Genomic DNA, 17,229 nt, shown 5'->3' on the forward strand with positions numbered 1-17,229 from the left:
CAGCCCCTCTATCACCCCCCCCCACACACACACACCCTACCTCACTGTAGTATTATCACTGAAATCTATATAACTCCATCTCCTCCTGTTCCATCCACTACTTACAGTCAGTCGGTCAGCCCTGTACCTCCACACCGACCAGAGTAGTGAGATGTTGAAGTAAGTTTGATTGTTTTAACTTTTCATTCAAAACAGAAGAATGACTTTGTATTCTAATTAACAACAGAAATAGAAAACATAGAGGCACTGATGGATTTATTCTTTGTCATGTTACAGATTTACAAGAAATAAAAATTTAAGTTTAATCTCTTTCTCCTTTTTTTCTTATTTGCTTTGCCTTGATTGTGCACAAAATGTATTCAACCTTTGAAAATGAGATATTCTATTGTTGGTCTTGTTTAATCAGTGGAGGAATATTTTAATGTAATTTACTAATTGTAGATAGTTTATTTCATTTGTATTTCTTAAAACAGATCACAAAGTTAGTTTTAATACAACTGTAGTCTCTCTTATAAATGAAACTTTGGACTTCACCTTTGCCAAAGTTCCTTAAAATCATACTGGTTCTTACACCGGTGAAATGTTCACATTATCAAATGAGACATCCAGTCTTTTATAACATTTCATGTAAACTGACCAGCTGAGCAAGAAAATCTGTATTTCAAGTTATTTATTCATCTAAAAGACAGTGAGATTCTGGATGGACTGTGTTTCCAGTGCTGACTGAACCGAGCAGGAACGAGCTGTAACATGAACTCAACCGGACGTCTGGACAGCCTGAATGAGGCTTTCTCCAGGAACTTCATCACCTTTGTTTTCGGTGTCATCATCAACTGCATTGATGGAACCTTTGTCTACACCTACTTTAAGAGTGAAGTCTTATGCCGAGACCCCAGGTAACAACAGATGGCCAGGTTTGATTTCTGAACTGATGAGATTTGTCTGGCTACATCTCATCTACTGCACTCCTCTCTCCTGCAGGTATGTGCTGTACATCCATCTGGTGATCAACGACATGATCGTGCTGACGTTTTCTGTGGCGCTGCACATCTTTACCTACACCATCCCCCTGACCTTCGCTCCCTGCTGTATCATACTGTTCATCTTAGTCACTACCACCAAGTAGGTGTGTGTTTGTGTTAACACAATTATTCTGCATGTGTGTTTCTGTCAGGTTTCCTTGGTTCTATCATTGTGTTTTTCTCTCAAACTGCAATTTCCACATTACAAACAAGAACAAAGACTTCAAGGACTAGTTAGAGCTACTTAAGTCAGAGGTCTGACTATTCTCCTGATGGAACAGCACTACTGCTGTTGTGGTGACCAGTAAGGTCAAAGGTCAGGCAATAGTGCTAACCACTGCACCATCATGCTGCCTGGCTTTGAAACTTTGAACAGTTATTCTGGATTTAAAGCAGCTAACAAGAAGTTTTTATTTATCTTCATCCAGGAACAGCCCTCTGAACCTGGCCGGAATGGCAGTCGAGCGTTACATTGCTGTCTGCCGACCTCTTCATCACGCCCAGATCTGCACTGTCCAGCGAGCCTATGCTCTGATTGCACTCATCTGGGTCGTCTCCCTCATCCCCGGCCTCACAGATATCATGGTCGTCCTCGCCACTCAGCCTCTCTCTGTATTCTCAAGGATTGTCATCTGTTACCCTACATATCTGTACAACACACCGTACCACAACGCTCAAAGTGTGGCTGTTCAGGTGAAATGTTGATTGTTATTTCATTGATCTTAATTAGTTTAAGCTTTATTTATTTAGGAAATCTGAGGGATCAACATCTCTTTCATAGGAGAAACCCGTCTACTAATTACATATCCACAAAGTCACAACAAGATGATTCTTTTACACTAAATAAGCTGGTACAACTTTAATGAAGACTGCAATGACCAAGCTGTCATGGGTTTGAGTACAAATTACAGGACGGAGGACCAAGTGCAGACACAAAGTCAGGCTTTGGAGACGACACAGACAATCCAGGTAAACGTATGCAAAGGGAGAAGCAGGACGTCAGGTCACAAAAACAGACACAATGTCCAAATTGCCAGTAGAGAGATCTCAAACAGCATTCAGGAACTAAATCAGGACCAGGTACAAGTAGGGTGATAAGAACATTATGAACTAGGTCGGTATAAACAGGGGAACAGGTGAGAAGGCAGGTGAAGGGGATCAGCTGATTAGGTATAGTGATAAAGTCAAAGGGCACCTGGTTCCACACATTTCCACCAAAAGAAGTCTGGTGCCATTTCCAAAAAGCTGGCACCAGACAAAATTGAGAGTCCAAAAGTTGGAACCACTGTTGTCAGTGGTCACAGGACAAACTACTGCAAGAGATTCTGCGCTATTTTTAAAAAACACAAGCTATTATTTCTGTATCTCTGAATATCTGGTATGAATGCTGTACGCATTCACTCCACGCAGACAATCTTCAGATGCAAGAAGTAATGACTCAAAGTAAATTTGTAAAAAGCAAGAAAAACAGCTGTATTCTGTCAGATATGATTTCTTTCCAACAGAAATTACCCCAACTTCTGCTACCTAACATTCTACTTCTTCTTTAGTTTATTGGCGGTTAGCAAACAACAACTTGGTGCATTGCTGCCACCAACTGGTACAGAGTGTGAACTACATAACGTTTGGTTCTCAAACCTGTCAAAATGCAGGCTGCCTCTCAAAAGGAGCAGGTTCTGAACTGGCTCCAGCACTGTCCAGGTGAAAAAAGATACCAGAGAAATCAGCCTTTTAAACCACTGTGATAACTTCTATCAGATCAGATCTATCAGATCTACAAAGAGACCAACACAGTGTTGCTTTTCATCAAGTTACATCAAGTTAACATCAGCCATTTCAGTTTACTGTGTAACCATGGAGAAGCTTGTTTTTATTTCATAGCTCAGTTTTAATGAGTTTTAATCCATAGCAGATTAAAGTGACCATGGTTTGTGTCTTCATGTCTCCTCATCAGGTCCTTCTGTTTTCATTTGTCGTCCTGACTTTAATCATCACCTACTTGAAGGTCCTCTGTGCTGCCCAGGCAGCTTCTGGTTCTGACCAGGCCTCCGCCAGAAACGCCCGCAACACTATCCTGCTGCACGGAGTCCAGCTCCTCATCTGCACCCTGTCATTCATCTCTCCCCTCATCAACCTCATTTCACTTTCCATTTGGCCCCAGAACCGAAGATTTATCCTCTTCACCACCTATCTGCTCACTGAACTGATTCCTCGTCTGCTCAGTCCACTCATCTACGGTGTCAGAGACAAGAAGTTCAGCAGCCTCATCAGGCTGCACTTCTGCTTTAAAAACTGCACCTCTATAGAAAATAAGATGAACCTGGTAGCACCTGGAGAAGGTCCAAACAGGTGCTACAGTGAATGGCCTTCAAAGACTGATTTGTAAACTACAAACTAATGTCAGTTTCACTGAAAGCTCTGGTGGTTTCTGTCCATGGTCCAGTGACACAGCTACAACAGGCCTGACTAGAATCAAAGTCCAGTCTGAAAAAGACACAGTCGGCTATAATAAGATGCATTAACCTCATATATAAATACTAATTTTCAGATGTGATCCATCTGAGGTCAGAGATCAACTGCCTTTGTTTCATATTTCTTTCCTGGAGGTCTGATCATTTATAGTCTCTGTGGCTCTACAATGGTCACATCTGTGTAGTTGATGATACATCAATTAATAAATCATCATTTATTTCTCTCCTCTGTCCTTTGAAAATGATCTCTAATCACTGACACTTTATTTTGATGAAGTCTACCTATACACACAAACTGCATCAGATTGCTGATAAGTGATCAAGTCACCATTTATATTCATGGCATGATCAGCTGCTCATAACAATAAAAGAGTGTACTTTAAAATAAATGGGTCATAATGGATTAAAACATTTATTTTACCAATAAAGCTCATTTAACACATTTGTAATTCAAAAATGACAATCTTCCTTCCTCAGCCCCTCTATCACCCCCCCCACACACACACACCCTACCTCACTGAAATCTATATAACTCCATCTCCTCCTGTTCCATCCACTACTTACAGTCAGTCGGTCAGCCCTGTACCTCCACACCGACCAGAGCAGTGAGATGTTGAAGTAAGTTTGATTGTTTTAACTTTTCATTCAAAACAGAAGAATGACTTTGTATTCTAATTAACAACAGAAATAGAAAACATAGAGGCACTGATGGATTTATTCTTTGTCATGTTACAGATTTACAAGAAATAAAAATGTAAGTTTAGTCTCTTTCTCCTTTTTTTCTTATTTGCTTTGCCTTGATTGTGCACAAAATGTATTCAACCTTTGAAAATGAGATATTCTATTGTTGGTCCTGTTTAATCAGTGGAGGAATATTTTAATGTAATTTACTAATTGTAGATAGTTTATTTCATTTGTATTTCTTAAAACAGATCACAAAGTTAGTTTTAATACAACTGTAGTCTCTCTTATAAATGAAACTTTGGATTTTGCCTTTGCCAAAGTTCCTCAAGTTATTTATTCATCTAAAAGACAGTGGGATTCTGGATGGACTGTGTTTCCAGTGCTGACTGAACCGAGCAGGAACGAGCTGTAACATGAACTCAACCGGACGTCTGGACGGCCTGAATGACGCTTTCTCAAAGAACTTCATCGCCTTTGTTCTTGGCGTCATCATCAACTGTATCAATGGAGCTTTTGTCTACACCTACTTTAAGAATGAAGTCTTATACCGAGACCCCAGGTAACAACAGATGGCCAGGTTTGATTTCTGAACTGATGAGATTTGTCTGGCTACATCTCATCTACTGCACTCCTCTCTCCTGCAGGTATGTGCTGTACATCCATCTGGTGATCAACGACATGATCATGCTAACGTTTTCTGTGGCGCTGCACATCTTTACCTACACCATCCCTCTGACGTTTGCTCCCTGCTGCATTATACTGCTCATCTTACTCACTACCACCAAGTAGGTGTGTGTGTTTGTGTTAACACAATTATTTTGCATGTGTGTTTCTGTTGCGTTTCCTTGGTTCTATCATTGTGTTTTTCTCTCAAAATGCAATTTCCACTTTTCAGGCTTTTAAAATGTTCTAGGATGAGATGTGTTTACTGTATATTAACCAGCCAAGTCATGAAACAGCTCTAAGCAATTAATCAGACAGTTAAATAATATTTTTAGTCATGTCTGTCCATTTACATGACCCATTCCTCGTGATTATTCAGACACATTAATAAACAGACCAAATATTCTGGTATGTAAACCCAGCAGCATTTAACAGTATAATAAAATGATCTCATACAAATATGAATATAATTATGAAAATACCTTAGGAACATGCAACCTAATCAATTTCTCTGTCAAAACTTTCAAGCTAAAATATCAAAACATTTGATGGTCCAATGTTCACAAATTAGCTGAGTTAAAGAGTCGAAAACTCTGAGACACATTACAAACAGGAACAAAGAATACAAGGACTAGTTAGAGCTACTAAAGTTTTTACATCAGAGGTTTGAATTTAAAGCAGCTAACAAATCATTATCATGTGTTTTTATTTATCTTCATCCAGGAACAGCCCTCTGAACCTGGCCGGAATGGCAGTCGAGCGTTACATTGCTGTCTGCCGACCTCTTCATCACGCCCAGATCTGCACTGTCCAGCGAGCCTATGCTCTGATTGCACTCACCTGGGTCGTCTCCTTCATACCCGGCCTCACAGATATCATGATCGTCCTCGCCACTCAGCCTCTCTCTATATTCTCAAGGATTATCTTCTGTTTCCCTTCATATCTGTACAACACACCGTACCACAATGCTCAAAGTGTGACTGTTCAGGTGAAATGTTGATTGTTATTTCATTGATCTTAATTAGTTTAAGCTTTATTTATTTAGGAAATCTGAGGGATCAACATCTCTTTCATAAAAGAAACACGTCTACTAATTACATATCCACAAAGTCACAACAAGATGATTCTTTTACACTAAATAAGTTGGTACAATTTTAATGAAGACTGCGATGACTAAGCTGTCATGGGTTCGAGTATAAATTACAGGATGGAGGACCAAGTGCAGACACAAAGTCAGGCTTTGGAGACGACACAGACAATCCAGGTAAATGTATGCAAAGGGAGAAGCAGGACGTCAGGTCACAAAAACAGACATAATGTCCAAATTGCCAGTAGAGAGATCTCAAACAGCATTCAGGAACTAAATCAGGACCAGGTACAAGCAGGGTGATAAGAACACTATGAACTAGGTCGGTATAAACAGTGGGAAACCAACAGGGGAACAGGTGAGAAGGCAGGTGAAGGAAATCAGCTGATTAGGTATAGTGATAAAGTCAAAGGGCACCTGGTTCCACACATTTCCACCAAAAGAAGTCTGGTGCCATTTCCAAAAAGCTGGCACCAGACAAAATTGAGAGTCCAAAAGTTGGAACCACTGTTGTCAGTGGTCACAGGACAAACTACTGCAAGAGATTCTACGCTATTTTGAAAAAACACAAGCTATTATTTCTGTATCTCTGAATATCTGGTATGAATGCTGTACGCATTCACTCCACGCAGACAATCTTCAGATGCAAGAAGTAATGACTCAAAGTAAATTTGTAAAAAGCAAGAAAAACAGCTGTATTCTGTCAGATATGATTTCTTTCCAACAGAAATTACCCCAACTTCTGCTACCTAACGTTCTACTTATTCTTCTTTAGTTTATTGGCGGTTGGCAAACAACAACTTGGTGCATTGCTGCCACCAACTGGTACAGAGTGTGAACTACATAACATTTGGTTCTCAAACCTGTCAAAATGCAGGCTGCCTCTCAAAAGGAGCAGGTTCTGAACTGGCTCCAGCACCGTCCAGGTGAAAAAAAGATACCAGAGAAATCAGCCTATTAAACCACTGTGATAACTTCTATCAAAAGCTTTGAACAGATCTACAAAGAGACCAACACAGTGTTGCTTTTCATTAAGTTACATCAAGTTAACATCAGCCATTTCAGTTTACTGTGTAACCATGGAGAAGCTTGTTTTTATTTCATAGCTCAGTTTTAATGAGTTTAATCCATAGCAGATTAAAGTGACCATGGTTTGTGTCTTCATGTCTCCTCATCAGGTTCTTCTGTTTTCATTTGTCGTCTTGACTTTAATCATCACCTACCTGAAGGTCCTCTGTGCTGCCCAGGCAGCTTCTGGTTCTGACCAGGCCTCCGCCAGAAACGCCCGTAACACTATCCTGCTGCACGGAGTCCAGCTCCTCATCTGCACCCTGTCATTCATCTCTCCCCTCATCAACCTCATTTCTCTTTCCATTTGGCCCCAGAACCGAAGATTTATCCTCTTCACCAACTATATGCTCACTGAACTGATTCCACGTCTGCTCAGTCCGCTCATCTACGGCGTCAGAGACAAGAAGCTCAGCAGCCTCATCAGGCTGCATGTCTTCTTTAAATACTCCAACTCTATAGAAAATAAGATGAACCTGGTAGCACCCTGGAGAAGGTCCAAACAGGTGCTACAGTGAAAGGCCTTCAAAGACTGATTTGTAAACTACAAACTAATGTCAGTTTCTCTGAAAGCCCTGATGGCTTCTGTCCATGGTCCAGTGACACAGCTACAACAGGCCTGACTAGAATCAAAGTCCAGTCTGAAAAAGACACAGTCGGCTATAATAAGATGCATTAACCTCATATATAAATACTAATTTTCAGATGTGATCCATCTGAGGTCAGAGATCAACTGCCTTTGTTTCATATTTCTTTCCTGGAGGTCTGATCATTTATAGTCTCTGTGGCTCTACAATGGTCACATCTGTGTAGTTGATGATACATCGATTAATAAATCATCATTTATTTCTCTCCTCTGTCCTTTGAAAATGATCTCTAATCACTGACACTTTATTTTGATGAAGTCTACCTATACACACAAACTGCATCAGATTGCTGATAAGTGATCAAGTCAACTTTTATATTCATGACAACAACGATCCCAGCTGCTCATCAGCTGCTCACAACAATAAAAGAGTGTACTTTAAAATAAATGGGTCATAATGGATTAAGACATTTATTATTTATCAAATTTAACACATTTGTAATTCAAAAATGACAATCTTCCTTCCTCAGCCCCTCTATCACCCCCCCCACACACACACACCCTGCCTCACTGTAGTATTATCACTGAAATCTATATAACTCCATCTCCTCCTGTTCCATCCACTACTTACAGTCAGTCGGTCAGCCCTGTACCTCCACACCGACCAGAGTAGTGAGATGTTGAAGTAAGTTTGATTGTTTTAACTTTTCATTCAAAACAGAAGAATGACTTTGTATTCTAATTAACAACAGAAATAGAAAACATAGAGGCACTGATGGATTTATTCTTTGTCATGTTACAGATTTACAAGAAATAAAAATTTAAGTTCTCTTTCTCCTTTTTTTCTTATTTGCTTTGCCTTGATTGTGAACAAAATGTATTCAACCTTTGAAAATGAGATATTCTATTGTTGGTCCTGTTTAATCAGTGGAGGAATATTTTAATGTAATTTACTAATTGTAGATAGTTTATTTCATTTGTATTTCTTAAAACAGATCACAAATTTAGTTTTAATACAACTGTAGTCTCTCTTATAAATGAAACTTTGGACTTCACCTTTGCCAAAGTTCCTTAAAATCATACTGGTTCTTACACCGGTGAAATGTTCACATTATCAAATGAGACATCCAGTCTTTTATAACATTTTATGTAAACTGACCAGCTGAGCACGAAAATCTGTATTTCAAGTTATTTATTCATCTAAAAGACAGTGAGATTCTGGATGGACTGTGTTTCCAGTGCTGACTGAACCGAGCAGGAACGAGCTGTAACATGAACTCAACCGGACGTCTGGACGGCCTGAATGAGGTTTTCTCAAAGAACTTCATCGCCTTTGTTCTCGGCATCATCATCAACTGCATTGATGGAGCTTTTGTCTACACCTACTTTAAGAGTGAAGTTTTATACCAAGACCCCAGGTAACAACAGATGGCCAGGTTTGATTTCTGAACTGATGAGATTTGTCTGGCTACATCTCATCTACTGCACTCCTCTCTCCTGCAGGTATGTGCTGTACATCCATCTGGTAATCAATGACATGATCGTGCTGACGTTTTCTGTGGCGCTGCACATCTTTACCTACACCATCGACTCTGACCTTCGCTCCCTGCTGCATTCATACTGCTCATCTTACTCACTACCACTAAGTAGGTGTGTGTTTGTGTTAACACAATTATTTTGCATGTGTGTTTCTGTCGGGTTTCCTTGGTTCTATCATTGTGTATTTCTCTCAAATTGCAATTTCCACATTACAAACAAGAACAAAGACTTCAAGGACTAGTTAGAGCTACTTAAGTCAGAGGTCTGACTATTCTCCTGATGGAACAGAACTGCTGCTGTTGTGGTGACCAGTAAGGTCAAAGGTCAGGCGACAGTGCTAACCACTGCACCACCATGCCGCCTGGCTTTGAAAATTTGAACAATTATTCTGGATTTAAAGCAGCTAACAAATCATTATCATGTGTTTTTATTTGTCTTCATCCAGGAACAGCCCTCTGAACCTGGCCGGAATGGCAGTCGAGCGTTACATTGCTGTCTGCCAACCTCTTTATCACGCCCAGATCTGCACTGTCCAGCGAGCCTATGCTCTGATTGCACTCACCTGGGTCGTCTCCCTCATCCCTGCCCTAACAGATATCATGGTCGTCCTCGACACTCAGCCTCTCTCTGTATTCTCAAGGATTGTCATCTGTTACCCTACATATCTCTACAACACACCGTACCACAACGCTCAAAGTGTGGCTGTTCAGGTGAAATGTTGATTGTTATTTCATTGATCTTAATTAGTTTAAGCTTTATTTATTTAGGAAATCTGAGGGATCAACATCTCTTTCATAGGAGAAACCCGTCTACTAATTACATATCCACAAGGTCACAACAGGATAATTCTTTTACACTAAATAAGCTGGTACAACTTCAATGAATTCTGCGATGACCAAACTGTCATGGGTTCGAGTACAAATTACAGGATGGAGGACCAATTGCAGACACAAAGTCAGGCTTTGGAGATGACACAAATAAGCCAGGTAAACATATGCAGGGAAAGGTAGTGTCCAAATTGCCAGTAGAGAGACCTAAAACAACAACCAGGAACAAAATCAGGACCAGGTACAAGTAGGGTGAAATACTATTCTGAAAATAGTGAAACCTATGAACTAGGTCGGTATAAGCAGTGGGAAACCAACAGGGGAACAGGTGAGAAGGCAAGTGAAGGGGATCAGCTGATTAGGTATAGTGATAAAGTCAAAGGGCACCTGGTTCCACACATTTCCACCAAAAGAAGTCTGGTGCCATTTCCAAAAAGCTGGCACCAGACAAAATTGAGAGTCCAAAAGTTGGAACCACTGTTGTCAGTGGTCACAGGATGAGCTACTGCAAGAGATTCTACGCTATTTGGAGAAAACACAAGCAATTATTTCTGTATCTCTGAATATCTGTTATGAATGCTGTACGCGGTCACTACACACAGACAACCTTCAGATGCAAGAAGTAATGACTCAAAGTAAATTTGTAAAAAGCAAGAAAAGCAGCTGCGTTCTGTCAGATATGATTTCTTACCAACAGAAATTACCCCTACCTAACATTCTGCTACTTCTTCTTCAGTTTATTGGCGGTTGGCAAACAACAACTTGGAGCATTGCTGCCACCAACTGGTACAGAGTGTGAACTACATAACATTTGGTTCTCAAACCTGTCAAAATGCAGGAAAAAAGATACCAGAGAAATCAGCCTATTAAACCACTGTGATAACTTCTATCAAAAGCTTTGAACAGATCTACAAAGAGACCAACACAGTGTTGCTTTTCATCAAGTTGCATCAAGTTAACATCAGCCATTTTAGTTTACTGTGTAACCATGGAGAAGCTTGTTTTTATTTCATAGCTCAGTTTTAATGAGTTTAATCCATAGCAGATTAAAGTGACCATGGTTTGTGTCTTCATGTCTCCTCATCAGGTCCTTCTGTTTTCATTTGTCGTCCTGACTTTAATCATCACCTACTTGAAGGTCCTCTGTGCTGCCCAGGCAGCTTCTGGTTCTGACCAGGCCTCCGCCAGAAACGCCCGCAACACTATCCTGCTGCACGGAGTCCAGCTCCTCATCTGCACCCTGTCATTCATCTCTCCCCTCATCAACGTCATTTCACTTTCCATTTGGCCCCAGAACCGAAGATTTATCCTCTTCACCAACTATCTGCTCACTGAACTGATTCCTCGTCTGCTCAGTCCGCTCATCTACGGCGTCAGAGACAAGAAGTTCAGCAGCCTCATCAGGCTGCATGTCTTCTTTAAATACTCCAACTCTATAGAAAATAAGATGAACCTGGTAGCACCCTGGAGAAAGTCCAAACAGGTGCTACAGTGAAAGGCCTTCAAAGACTGATTTGTAAACTACAACCTAATGTCAGTTTCACTGAAAGCTCTGGTGGTTTCTGTCCATGGTCCAGTGACACAGCTACAACAGGCCTGACTAGAATCAAAAGGTCCAGTCTGAAAAAGACACAGTCGGCTATAATAAGACGCATTAACCTCATATATAAATACTAATTTTCAGATGTGATCCATCTGAGGTCAGAGATCAACTGCCTTTGTTTCATATTTCTTTCCTGGAGGTCTGATCATTTATAGTCTCTGTGGCTCTACAATGGTCACATCTGTGTAGTTGATGATACATCAATTAATAAATCATCATTTATTTCTCTCCTCTGTCCTTTGAAAATGATCTCTAATCACTAACACTTTATTTTGATGAAGTCTACCTATACACACAAACTGCATCAGACTGCTGATAAGTGATAAAGTCAACTTTTATATTCATGACAACAACGATCCCAGCTGCTCATCAGCTGCTCACAACAATAAAAGAGTGTACTTTAAAATAAATGGGTCATAATGGATTAAAACATTTATTATTTATCAAATTTAACACATTTGTAATTCAAAAATGACAATCTTCCTTCCTCAGCCCCTCTATCACCCCCCCACACACACACACACACACCCTACCTCACTGTAGTATTATCACTGAAATCTATATAACTCCATCTCCTCCTGTTCCATCCACTACTTACAGTCAGTCGGTCAGCCCTGTACCTCCACACCGACCAGAGCAGTGAGATGTTGAAGTAAGTTTGATTGTTTTAACTTTTCATTCAAAACAGAAGAATGACTTTGTATTCTAATTAACAACAGAAATAGAAAACATAGAGGCATTGATGGATTTATTCTTTGTCGTGTTACAGATTTACAAGAAATAAAAATTTAAGTTTAGTCTCTTTCTCCTTTTTTTCTTATTTGCTTTGCCTTGATTGTGCACAAAATGTATTCAACCTTTGAAAATGAGATATTCTATTGTTGGTCTTGTTTAATCAGTGGAGGAATATTTTAATGTAATTTACTAATTGTAGATAGTTTATTTCATTTGTATTTCTTAAAACAGATCACAAATTTAGTTTTAATACAACTGTAGTCTCTCTTATAAATGAAACTTTAGACTTCACCTTTGCCACAGTTCCTTAAAATCATACTGGTTCTTACACCGGTGAAATGTTCACATTATCAAATGAGACATCCAGTCTTTTATAACATTTTATGTAAACTGACCAGCTGAGCACGAAAATCTGTATTTCAAGTTATTTATTCATCTAAAAGACAGTGAGATTCTGGATGGACTGTGTTTCCAGTGCTGACTGAACCGAGCAGGAACGAGCTGTAACATGAACTCAACCGGACGTCTGGACGGCCTGAATGACGCTTTCTCAAAGAACTTCATCACCTTTGTTTTTGGCATCATCATCAACTGTATCAATGGAACTTTTGTCTACACCTACTTTAAGAGTGAAGTTTTACACCAAGACCCCAGGTAACAACAGATGGCCAGGTTTGATTTCTGAACTGATGAGATTTGTCTGGCTACATCTCATCTACTGCACTCCTCTCTCCTGCAGGTATGTGCTGTACATCCATCTGGTGATCAACGACATGATCATGCTAACGTTTTCTGTGGTGCTGCACATCTTTACCTACACCATCCCCCTGACCTTCGCTCCCTGCTGCATCATACTGCTCATCTTAGTCACTACCACTAAGTAGGTGTGTGTTTGTGTTAACAAAATCATTCTGCATGTGTGTCAGGTTTCCATCATTGCCACTGAACATAGCACATGTTCTAATGTGTGTGTCTCAAACTGAAATTTCCACTTGACAGGCTCTTAAAACATTCAAGGATGAGGTGTGCTTACTGTATATTAGCCAGCAAACACATGAAACAGCCCTGTGCAGTGAACTGAGATTGACATCTGCGATTAATCAGATAGTTATTCATTTCAAACTCACAAAAACTAATGACTTGAAGAAAACTAAACTCTGTTAAGATGAGACCATCAGTGAGTTTAAATAAAGAACAGCTGTGTATCAATAGAGTAAACCTCAGCATGAGCTTTAGTTTAACAAGATGTAAATCTGATATAACAAAGCAGTTCTGTTAAATTTATGTTTTTATCTTTTATCACAACTTAAATTAGCACCATGAAAACATCATTAATGCACCAAGCAAACAATAACTGAGAGACATGAGCTCAGCCACAGTAACTTAATACCGGACACCAGGACAGGAGGATACGAGCAGAAACCAGCAGAGCAGAGCCTCAACAGGCTCAGAGATTTCCAGTGGTGCTGATTAATTCAAGTATTGTGAGTAATTTGGAGGTACTTGTACTTTACTTGAGCATTTCCATTTTCTGCTACTTTTACCACTACACCACTGCAGTTCAGAGGAAAATATTCTACTTTAAGTTATGAGTTATGTTGCAGATTCAGATTTTGATTACAACATACAATCAACAAGCTAATTATGATGTATTATTATAAGTTATGAAAAGACTTTATGAACCACCAAAGAAGAACTTCACAAGTTTCCCAGCAGTATATAAATGAATTATATTCCAACTATGTAATATTCATCACTCTGAAATGGGCCATCAGAGTACTCAGCCTCAGTAGGGCCTACTTCTTTCACCAGTGCTGAGTTATACTGTTTGGTTTCTGTCTACTGTTTTAGCTTGTTTATATCTTCCATTTTATTTAAAATCGTGTTTGTCTTCTCTTGTCTCTTGTTTGTATATTACCATTTTATATTTTCTTGTGTTTGCCTTTCTTTAATGCCTTTTGTGTTTTATATACAGACCTTAAACTTGCCCTGTTGCTATGGCTACACCAGTTGCATTCCAAATGGCTGTTTCTTTTGTCTTTTATCACAGTAAAAACTGAATATTATGGGTTATAAAACTGTTGGTTGGACAAAACAGGACATTTACTGTCACCACCGTATACTTGGCATTTCAGTGTTCTGGTGTTTCATTACTGTGTCAAACAGGCCTACCTGTAGATGCCATGAGATGTCACTGCCACTGACAGAGTTGAGGACGCGACAAACGGTCGACGAACACAAACACTAGACGACTTTAGCAGACTTTAACACGATAAAACACGACGGTGACACTGTTATTTCCTTCAAAAAGGAAGGAGAAGGAGACGACACTTCTAGCGGGTTTAGCCTTTTCTGCAACAACACCTCATTAGCAGCGGGAGGGAGACCAGGTGTTTCCATCAGGGTAGAGGATCAGACCTGTGGGGGAGCAACGACAGTTCAAAGAGCCCCGCCCCCCTTTACCGCAGAGGGTGTGTTAGATTTAACCTTTGCCGACTAGAGTACGTCGGAGTGGAGCAGGGACTGGGCGGGTTCAAATTAAAACAGACAGGTCTCAAAGCAAAGGAAAAACCCAGTGATGGAAAGAGCACGAAAAAGTACCAGTATCACAGTATAAAAATACTCCATTACAGTAAAAGTCCTGCATTTAAAATCATTAATTATAATTCTAATTAAATAATTGAGTAAAAGCAAAGAAGTGTCATTGGAAAAATGTTATCAAAAGTAAAAAAAAAAAAAAAAAAAAAAACTACTTTGATTAACTGTATTATTTCAGTGCAACTTACCAAACAGTCTTCATTCTCACACCACCACACTGACAAATCAGATTCAACCACAGACTCTGTCCAACAGTTTCTTTCTTTGCCCAGTTGGAAATCCAGCCTCATTCAGAGGTAATATGTTAGTTAACACTGAACAACACCAAGTTAAAGATTCAAAAACTCTGGGACCAGTTAGTGCTACTAAAGTAGTTAAGTTAGAGGTCTGACTATTCTCCTGCAGGAACAGGATGTTGATGTTGTCATGACTAGTAAGGTCAAGGTCAGGTATATGTCTCTAGATGTCCAGGCTCCATTAAAATTTGAACAGTTATTCTGGATTTAAAGCAGCTAACAAATCATTATCATGTGTTCTTATTTATCTTCATCCAGGAACAGCCCTCTGAACCTGGCCGGCATGGCAGTCGAGCGTTACATTGCAGTCTGCCGACCTCTTCATCACGCCCAGATCTGCACTGTCCAGCGAGCCTATGCTCTGATTGCACTCATCTGGGTCGTCTCCCTCATCCCCGCCCTCACAGATATCATGGTCGTCCTCGCCACTCAGCCTCTCTCTGTATTATCAAGGATTGTCATCTGTTACCCGTCATATCTGTACAACACACCGTACCACAAGGCTCAAAGTGTGGCTGTTCAGGTGAAATGTTGATTGTTATTTCATTAATTGAATCAGGGCCAGGTACAGGTGGTAAGAACACTATGCAGAGATGGTAAACTGGTTCCACACATTTCCACAGAGAGAAGTCCTGGTCCAAAAGTTGGAACTACTGTTGTCAGTGGTTATTGGACGAGCTACTGCAAGAGATTTTGTGCCATTTTGAGAAAACACAACTTACGGGGAACCTTCAAATGAAAGATGTAATGACTTAAAAAGTACATTCATCAAAAGCAAAAAAAACAGCTGTATTCTGTCAGATATGATTTCTTTCCAACAGAAATTACCCCAACTTCTGCTACATAGGTTCTCCTTCTTCTTTAGTTTATTGGCGGTTGGCAACAACAACTTGGTGCATTGCTGCCACCAACTGCTACAGAGTGTGAACTACATAACATTTGGTTCTCAAACCTCTCAAAATGCAGGCTGCCTCTCAAAAGGAGCAGGTTGCTGAACTGGCTCTAGCACCGTCCAGGTGGAAAAAAGATACCAGAGAAATCAGCCTATTAAACCACTGTGATAACTTCTATCAGATCAGATCTATCAGATCTACAAAGAGACCAACACAGTGTTGCTTTTCATTAAGTTACATCAAGTTAACATCAGCCATTTCAGTTTACTGTGTAACCATGGAGAAGCTTGTTTTTATTTCATAGCTCAGTTTTAATGAGTTTAATCCATAGCAGATTAAAGTGACCATGGTTTGTGTCTTCATGTCTCCTCATCAGGTCCTTCTGTTTTCATTTGTCGTCCTGACTTTAATCATCACCTACCTGAAGGTCCTCTGTGCTGCCCAGGCAGCTTCTGGTTCTGACCAGGCCTCCGCCAGAAACGCCCACAACACTATCCTGCTGCACGGAGTCCAGCTCCTCATCTGCACCCTGTCATTCATCTCTCCCCTCATCAACCTCATTTTACTTGCCACTTTGCCCCAGGACCGCACCAACATCCTCTTCGTCAATTTTCTGTTCACCAATGTGCTCCCACGTCTGCTCAGTCCACTCATCTACGGCGTCAGAGACAAGAAGTTCAGCAGCCTCATCAGGCTGCACTTCTGCTGTAAATACTGTAACTCTATAGAAAATAAGGTGAACCTGGTGGGACTCAGAAGAAGGTCCAAACAGAGGTGACCACAATAGGCCTTCAAAGAATGATTGTGCATGTTTTAGTCCATGATCTACAGATACCACTGAACACACAAGCTGATCTGCTGTGATGATCTCTTAAGAGATAAAAGTTACATGTGCACAATCACAGTCACAAGTATAAGGTTTAAGTTGTAATACCAGATTTTGGCCACTAGATGGACTCATCATCACAGACATATCTATGAAATTCTGCTTCTCAGTATGAAATATTAATAAATTATCAGACATGTTTCTGAATGTGTGAGAGGTGTGAGACTATTCCAAATCCCGGTCAGATGTTACAGATTAGGAATGTTGTGTTTTCTTTAAGCACTTCAGAAAGACAGAGATGTTGATACATTTCATCTTTGTTTTTGCTTCT

The 17,229-nt window shown here is 40.1% G+C and overlaps 3 protein-coding genes and 1 pseudogene across 3 annotated transcripts; all 4 read left to right on the top strand.

The window, feature by feature from the left end:
• The first annotated feature begins 750 nt into the window (after nt 1-750).
• LOC108901457 (odorant receptor 131-2-like) lies at nt 751-3,408 on the top strand. The gene is made up of 4 exons (XM_018702923.1): nt 751-896; nt 982-1,122; nt 1,451-1,715; nt 2,977-3,408. Exons 1-4 carry the CDS (start codon nt 751-753, stop codon nt 3,406-3,408), a joined length of 984 nt encoding a protein of 327 aa, XP_018558439.1.
• Nucleotides 3,409-4,455: 1,047 nt separating this feature from the next.
• LOC108901459 (odorant receptor 131-2-like) lies at nt 4,456-5,848 on the top strand. Its single transcript, XM_018702924.2, has 3 exons — nt 4,456-4,736; nt 4,822-4,962; nt 5,564-5,848. Exons 1-3 carry the CDS (start codon nt 4,591-4,593, stop codon nt 5,838-5,840), a joined length of 564 nt encoding a protein of 187 aa, XP_018558440.2. The 5' UTR covers nt 4,456-4,590; the 3' UTR covers nt 5,841-5,848.
• A 3,005-nt stretch (nt 5,849-8,853) lies between these two features.
• Nucleotides 8,854-11,442, top strand: LOC108901460 (odorant receptor 131-2-like; annotated as a pseudogene).
• A 1,351-nt stretch (nt 11,443-12,793) lies between these two features.
• On the top strand, nt 12,794-16,909 carry LOC108901461 (odorant receptor 131-2-like). The gene is made up of 4 exons (XM_018702926.2): nt 12,794-12,939; nt 13,025-13,165; nt 15,438-15,702; nt 16,449-16,909. The coding sequence occupies exons 1-4, from the start codon at nt 12,794-12,796 to the stop codon at nt 16,848-16,850; spliced, it is 954 nt and encodes a 317-aa protein (XP_018558442.1). The 3' UTR covers nt 16,851-16,909.
• The last annotated feature ends 320 nt before the right edge of the window (nt 16,910-17,229 follow it).

Source organism: Lates calcarifer, linkage group LG12, assembly GCF_001640805.2.
Source record: "Lates calcarifer isolate ASB-BC8 linkage group LG12, TLL_Latcal_v3, whole genome shotgun sequence".
NCBI classification, from domain to species: Eukaryota; Metazoa; Chordata; class Actinopteri; family Centropomidae; genus Lates; species Lates calcarifer.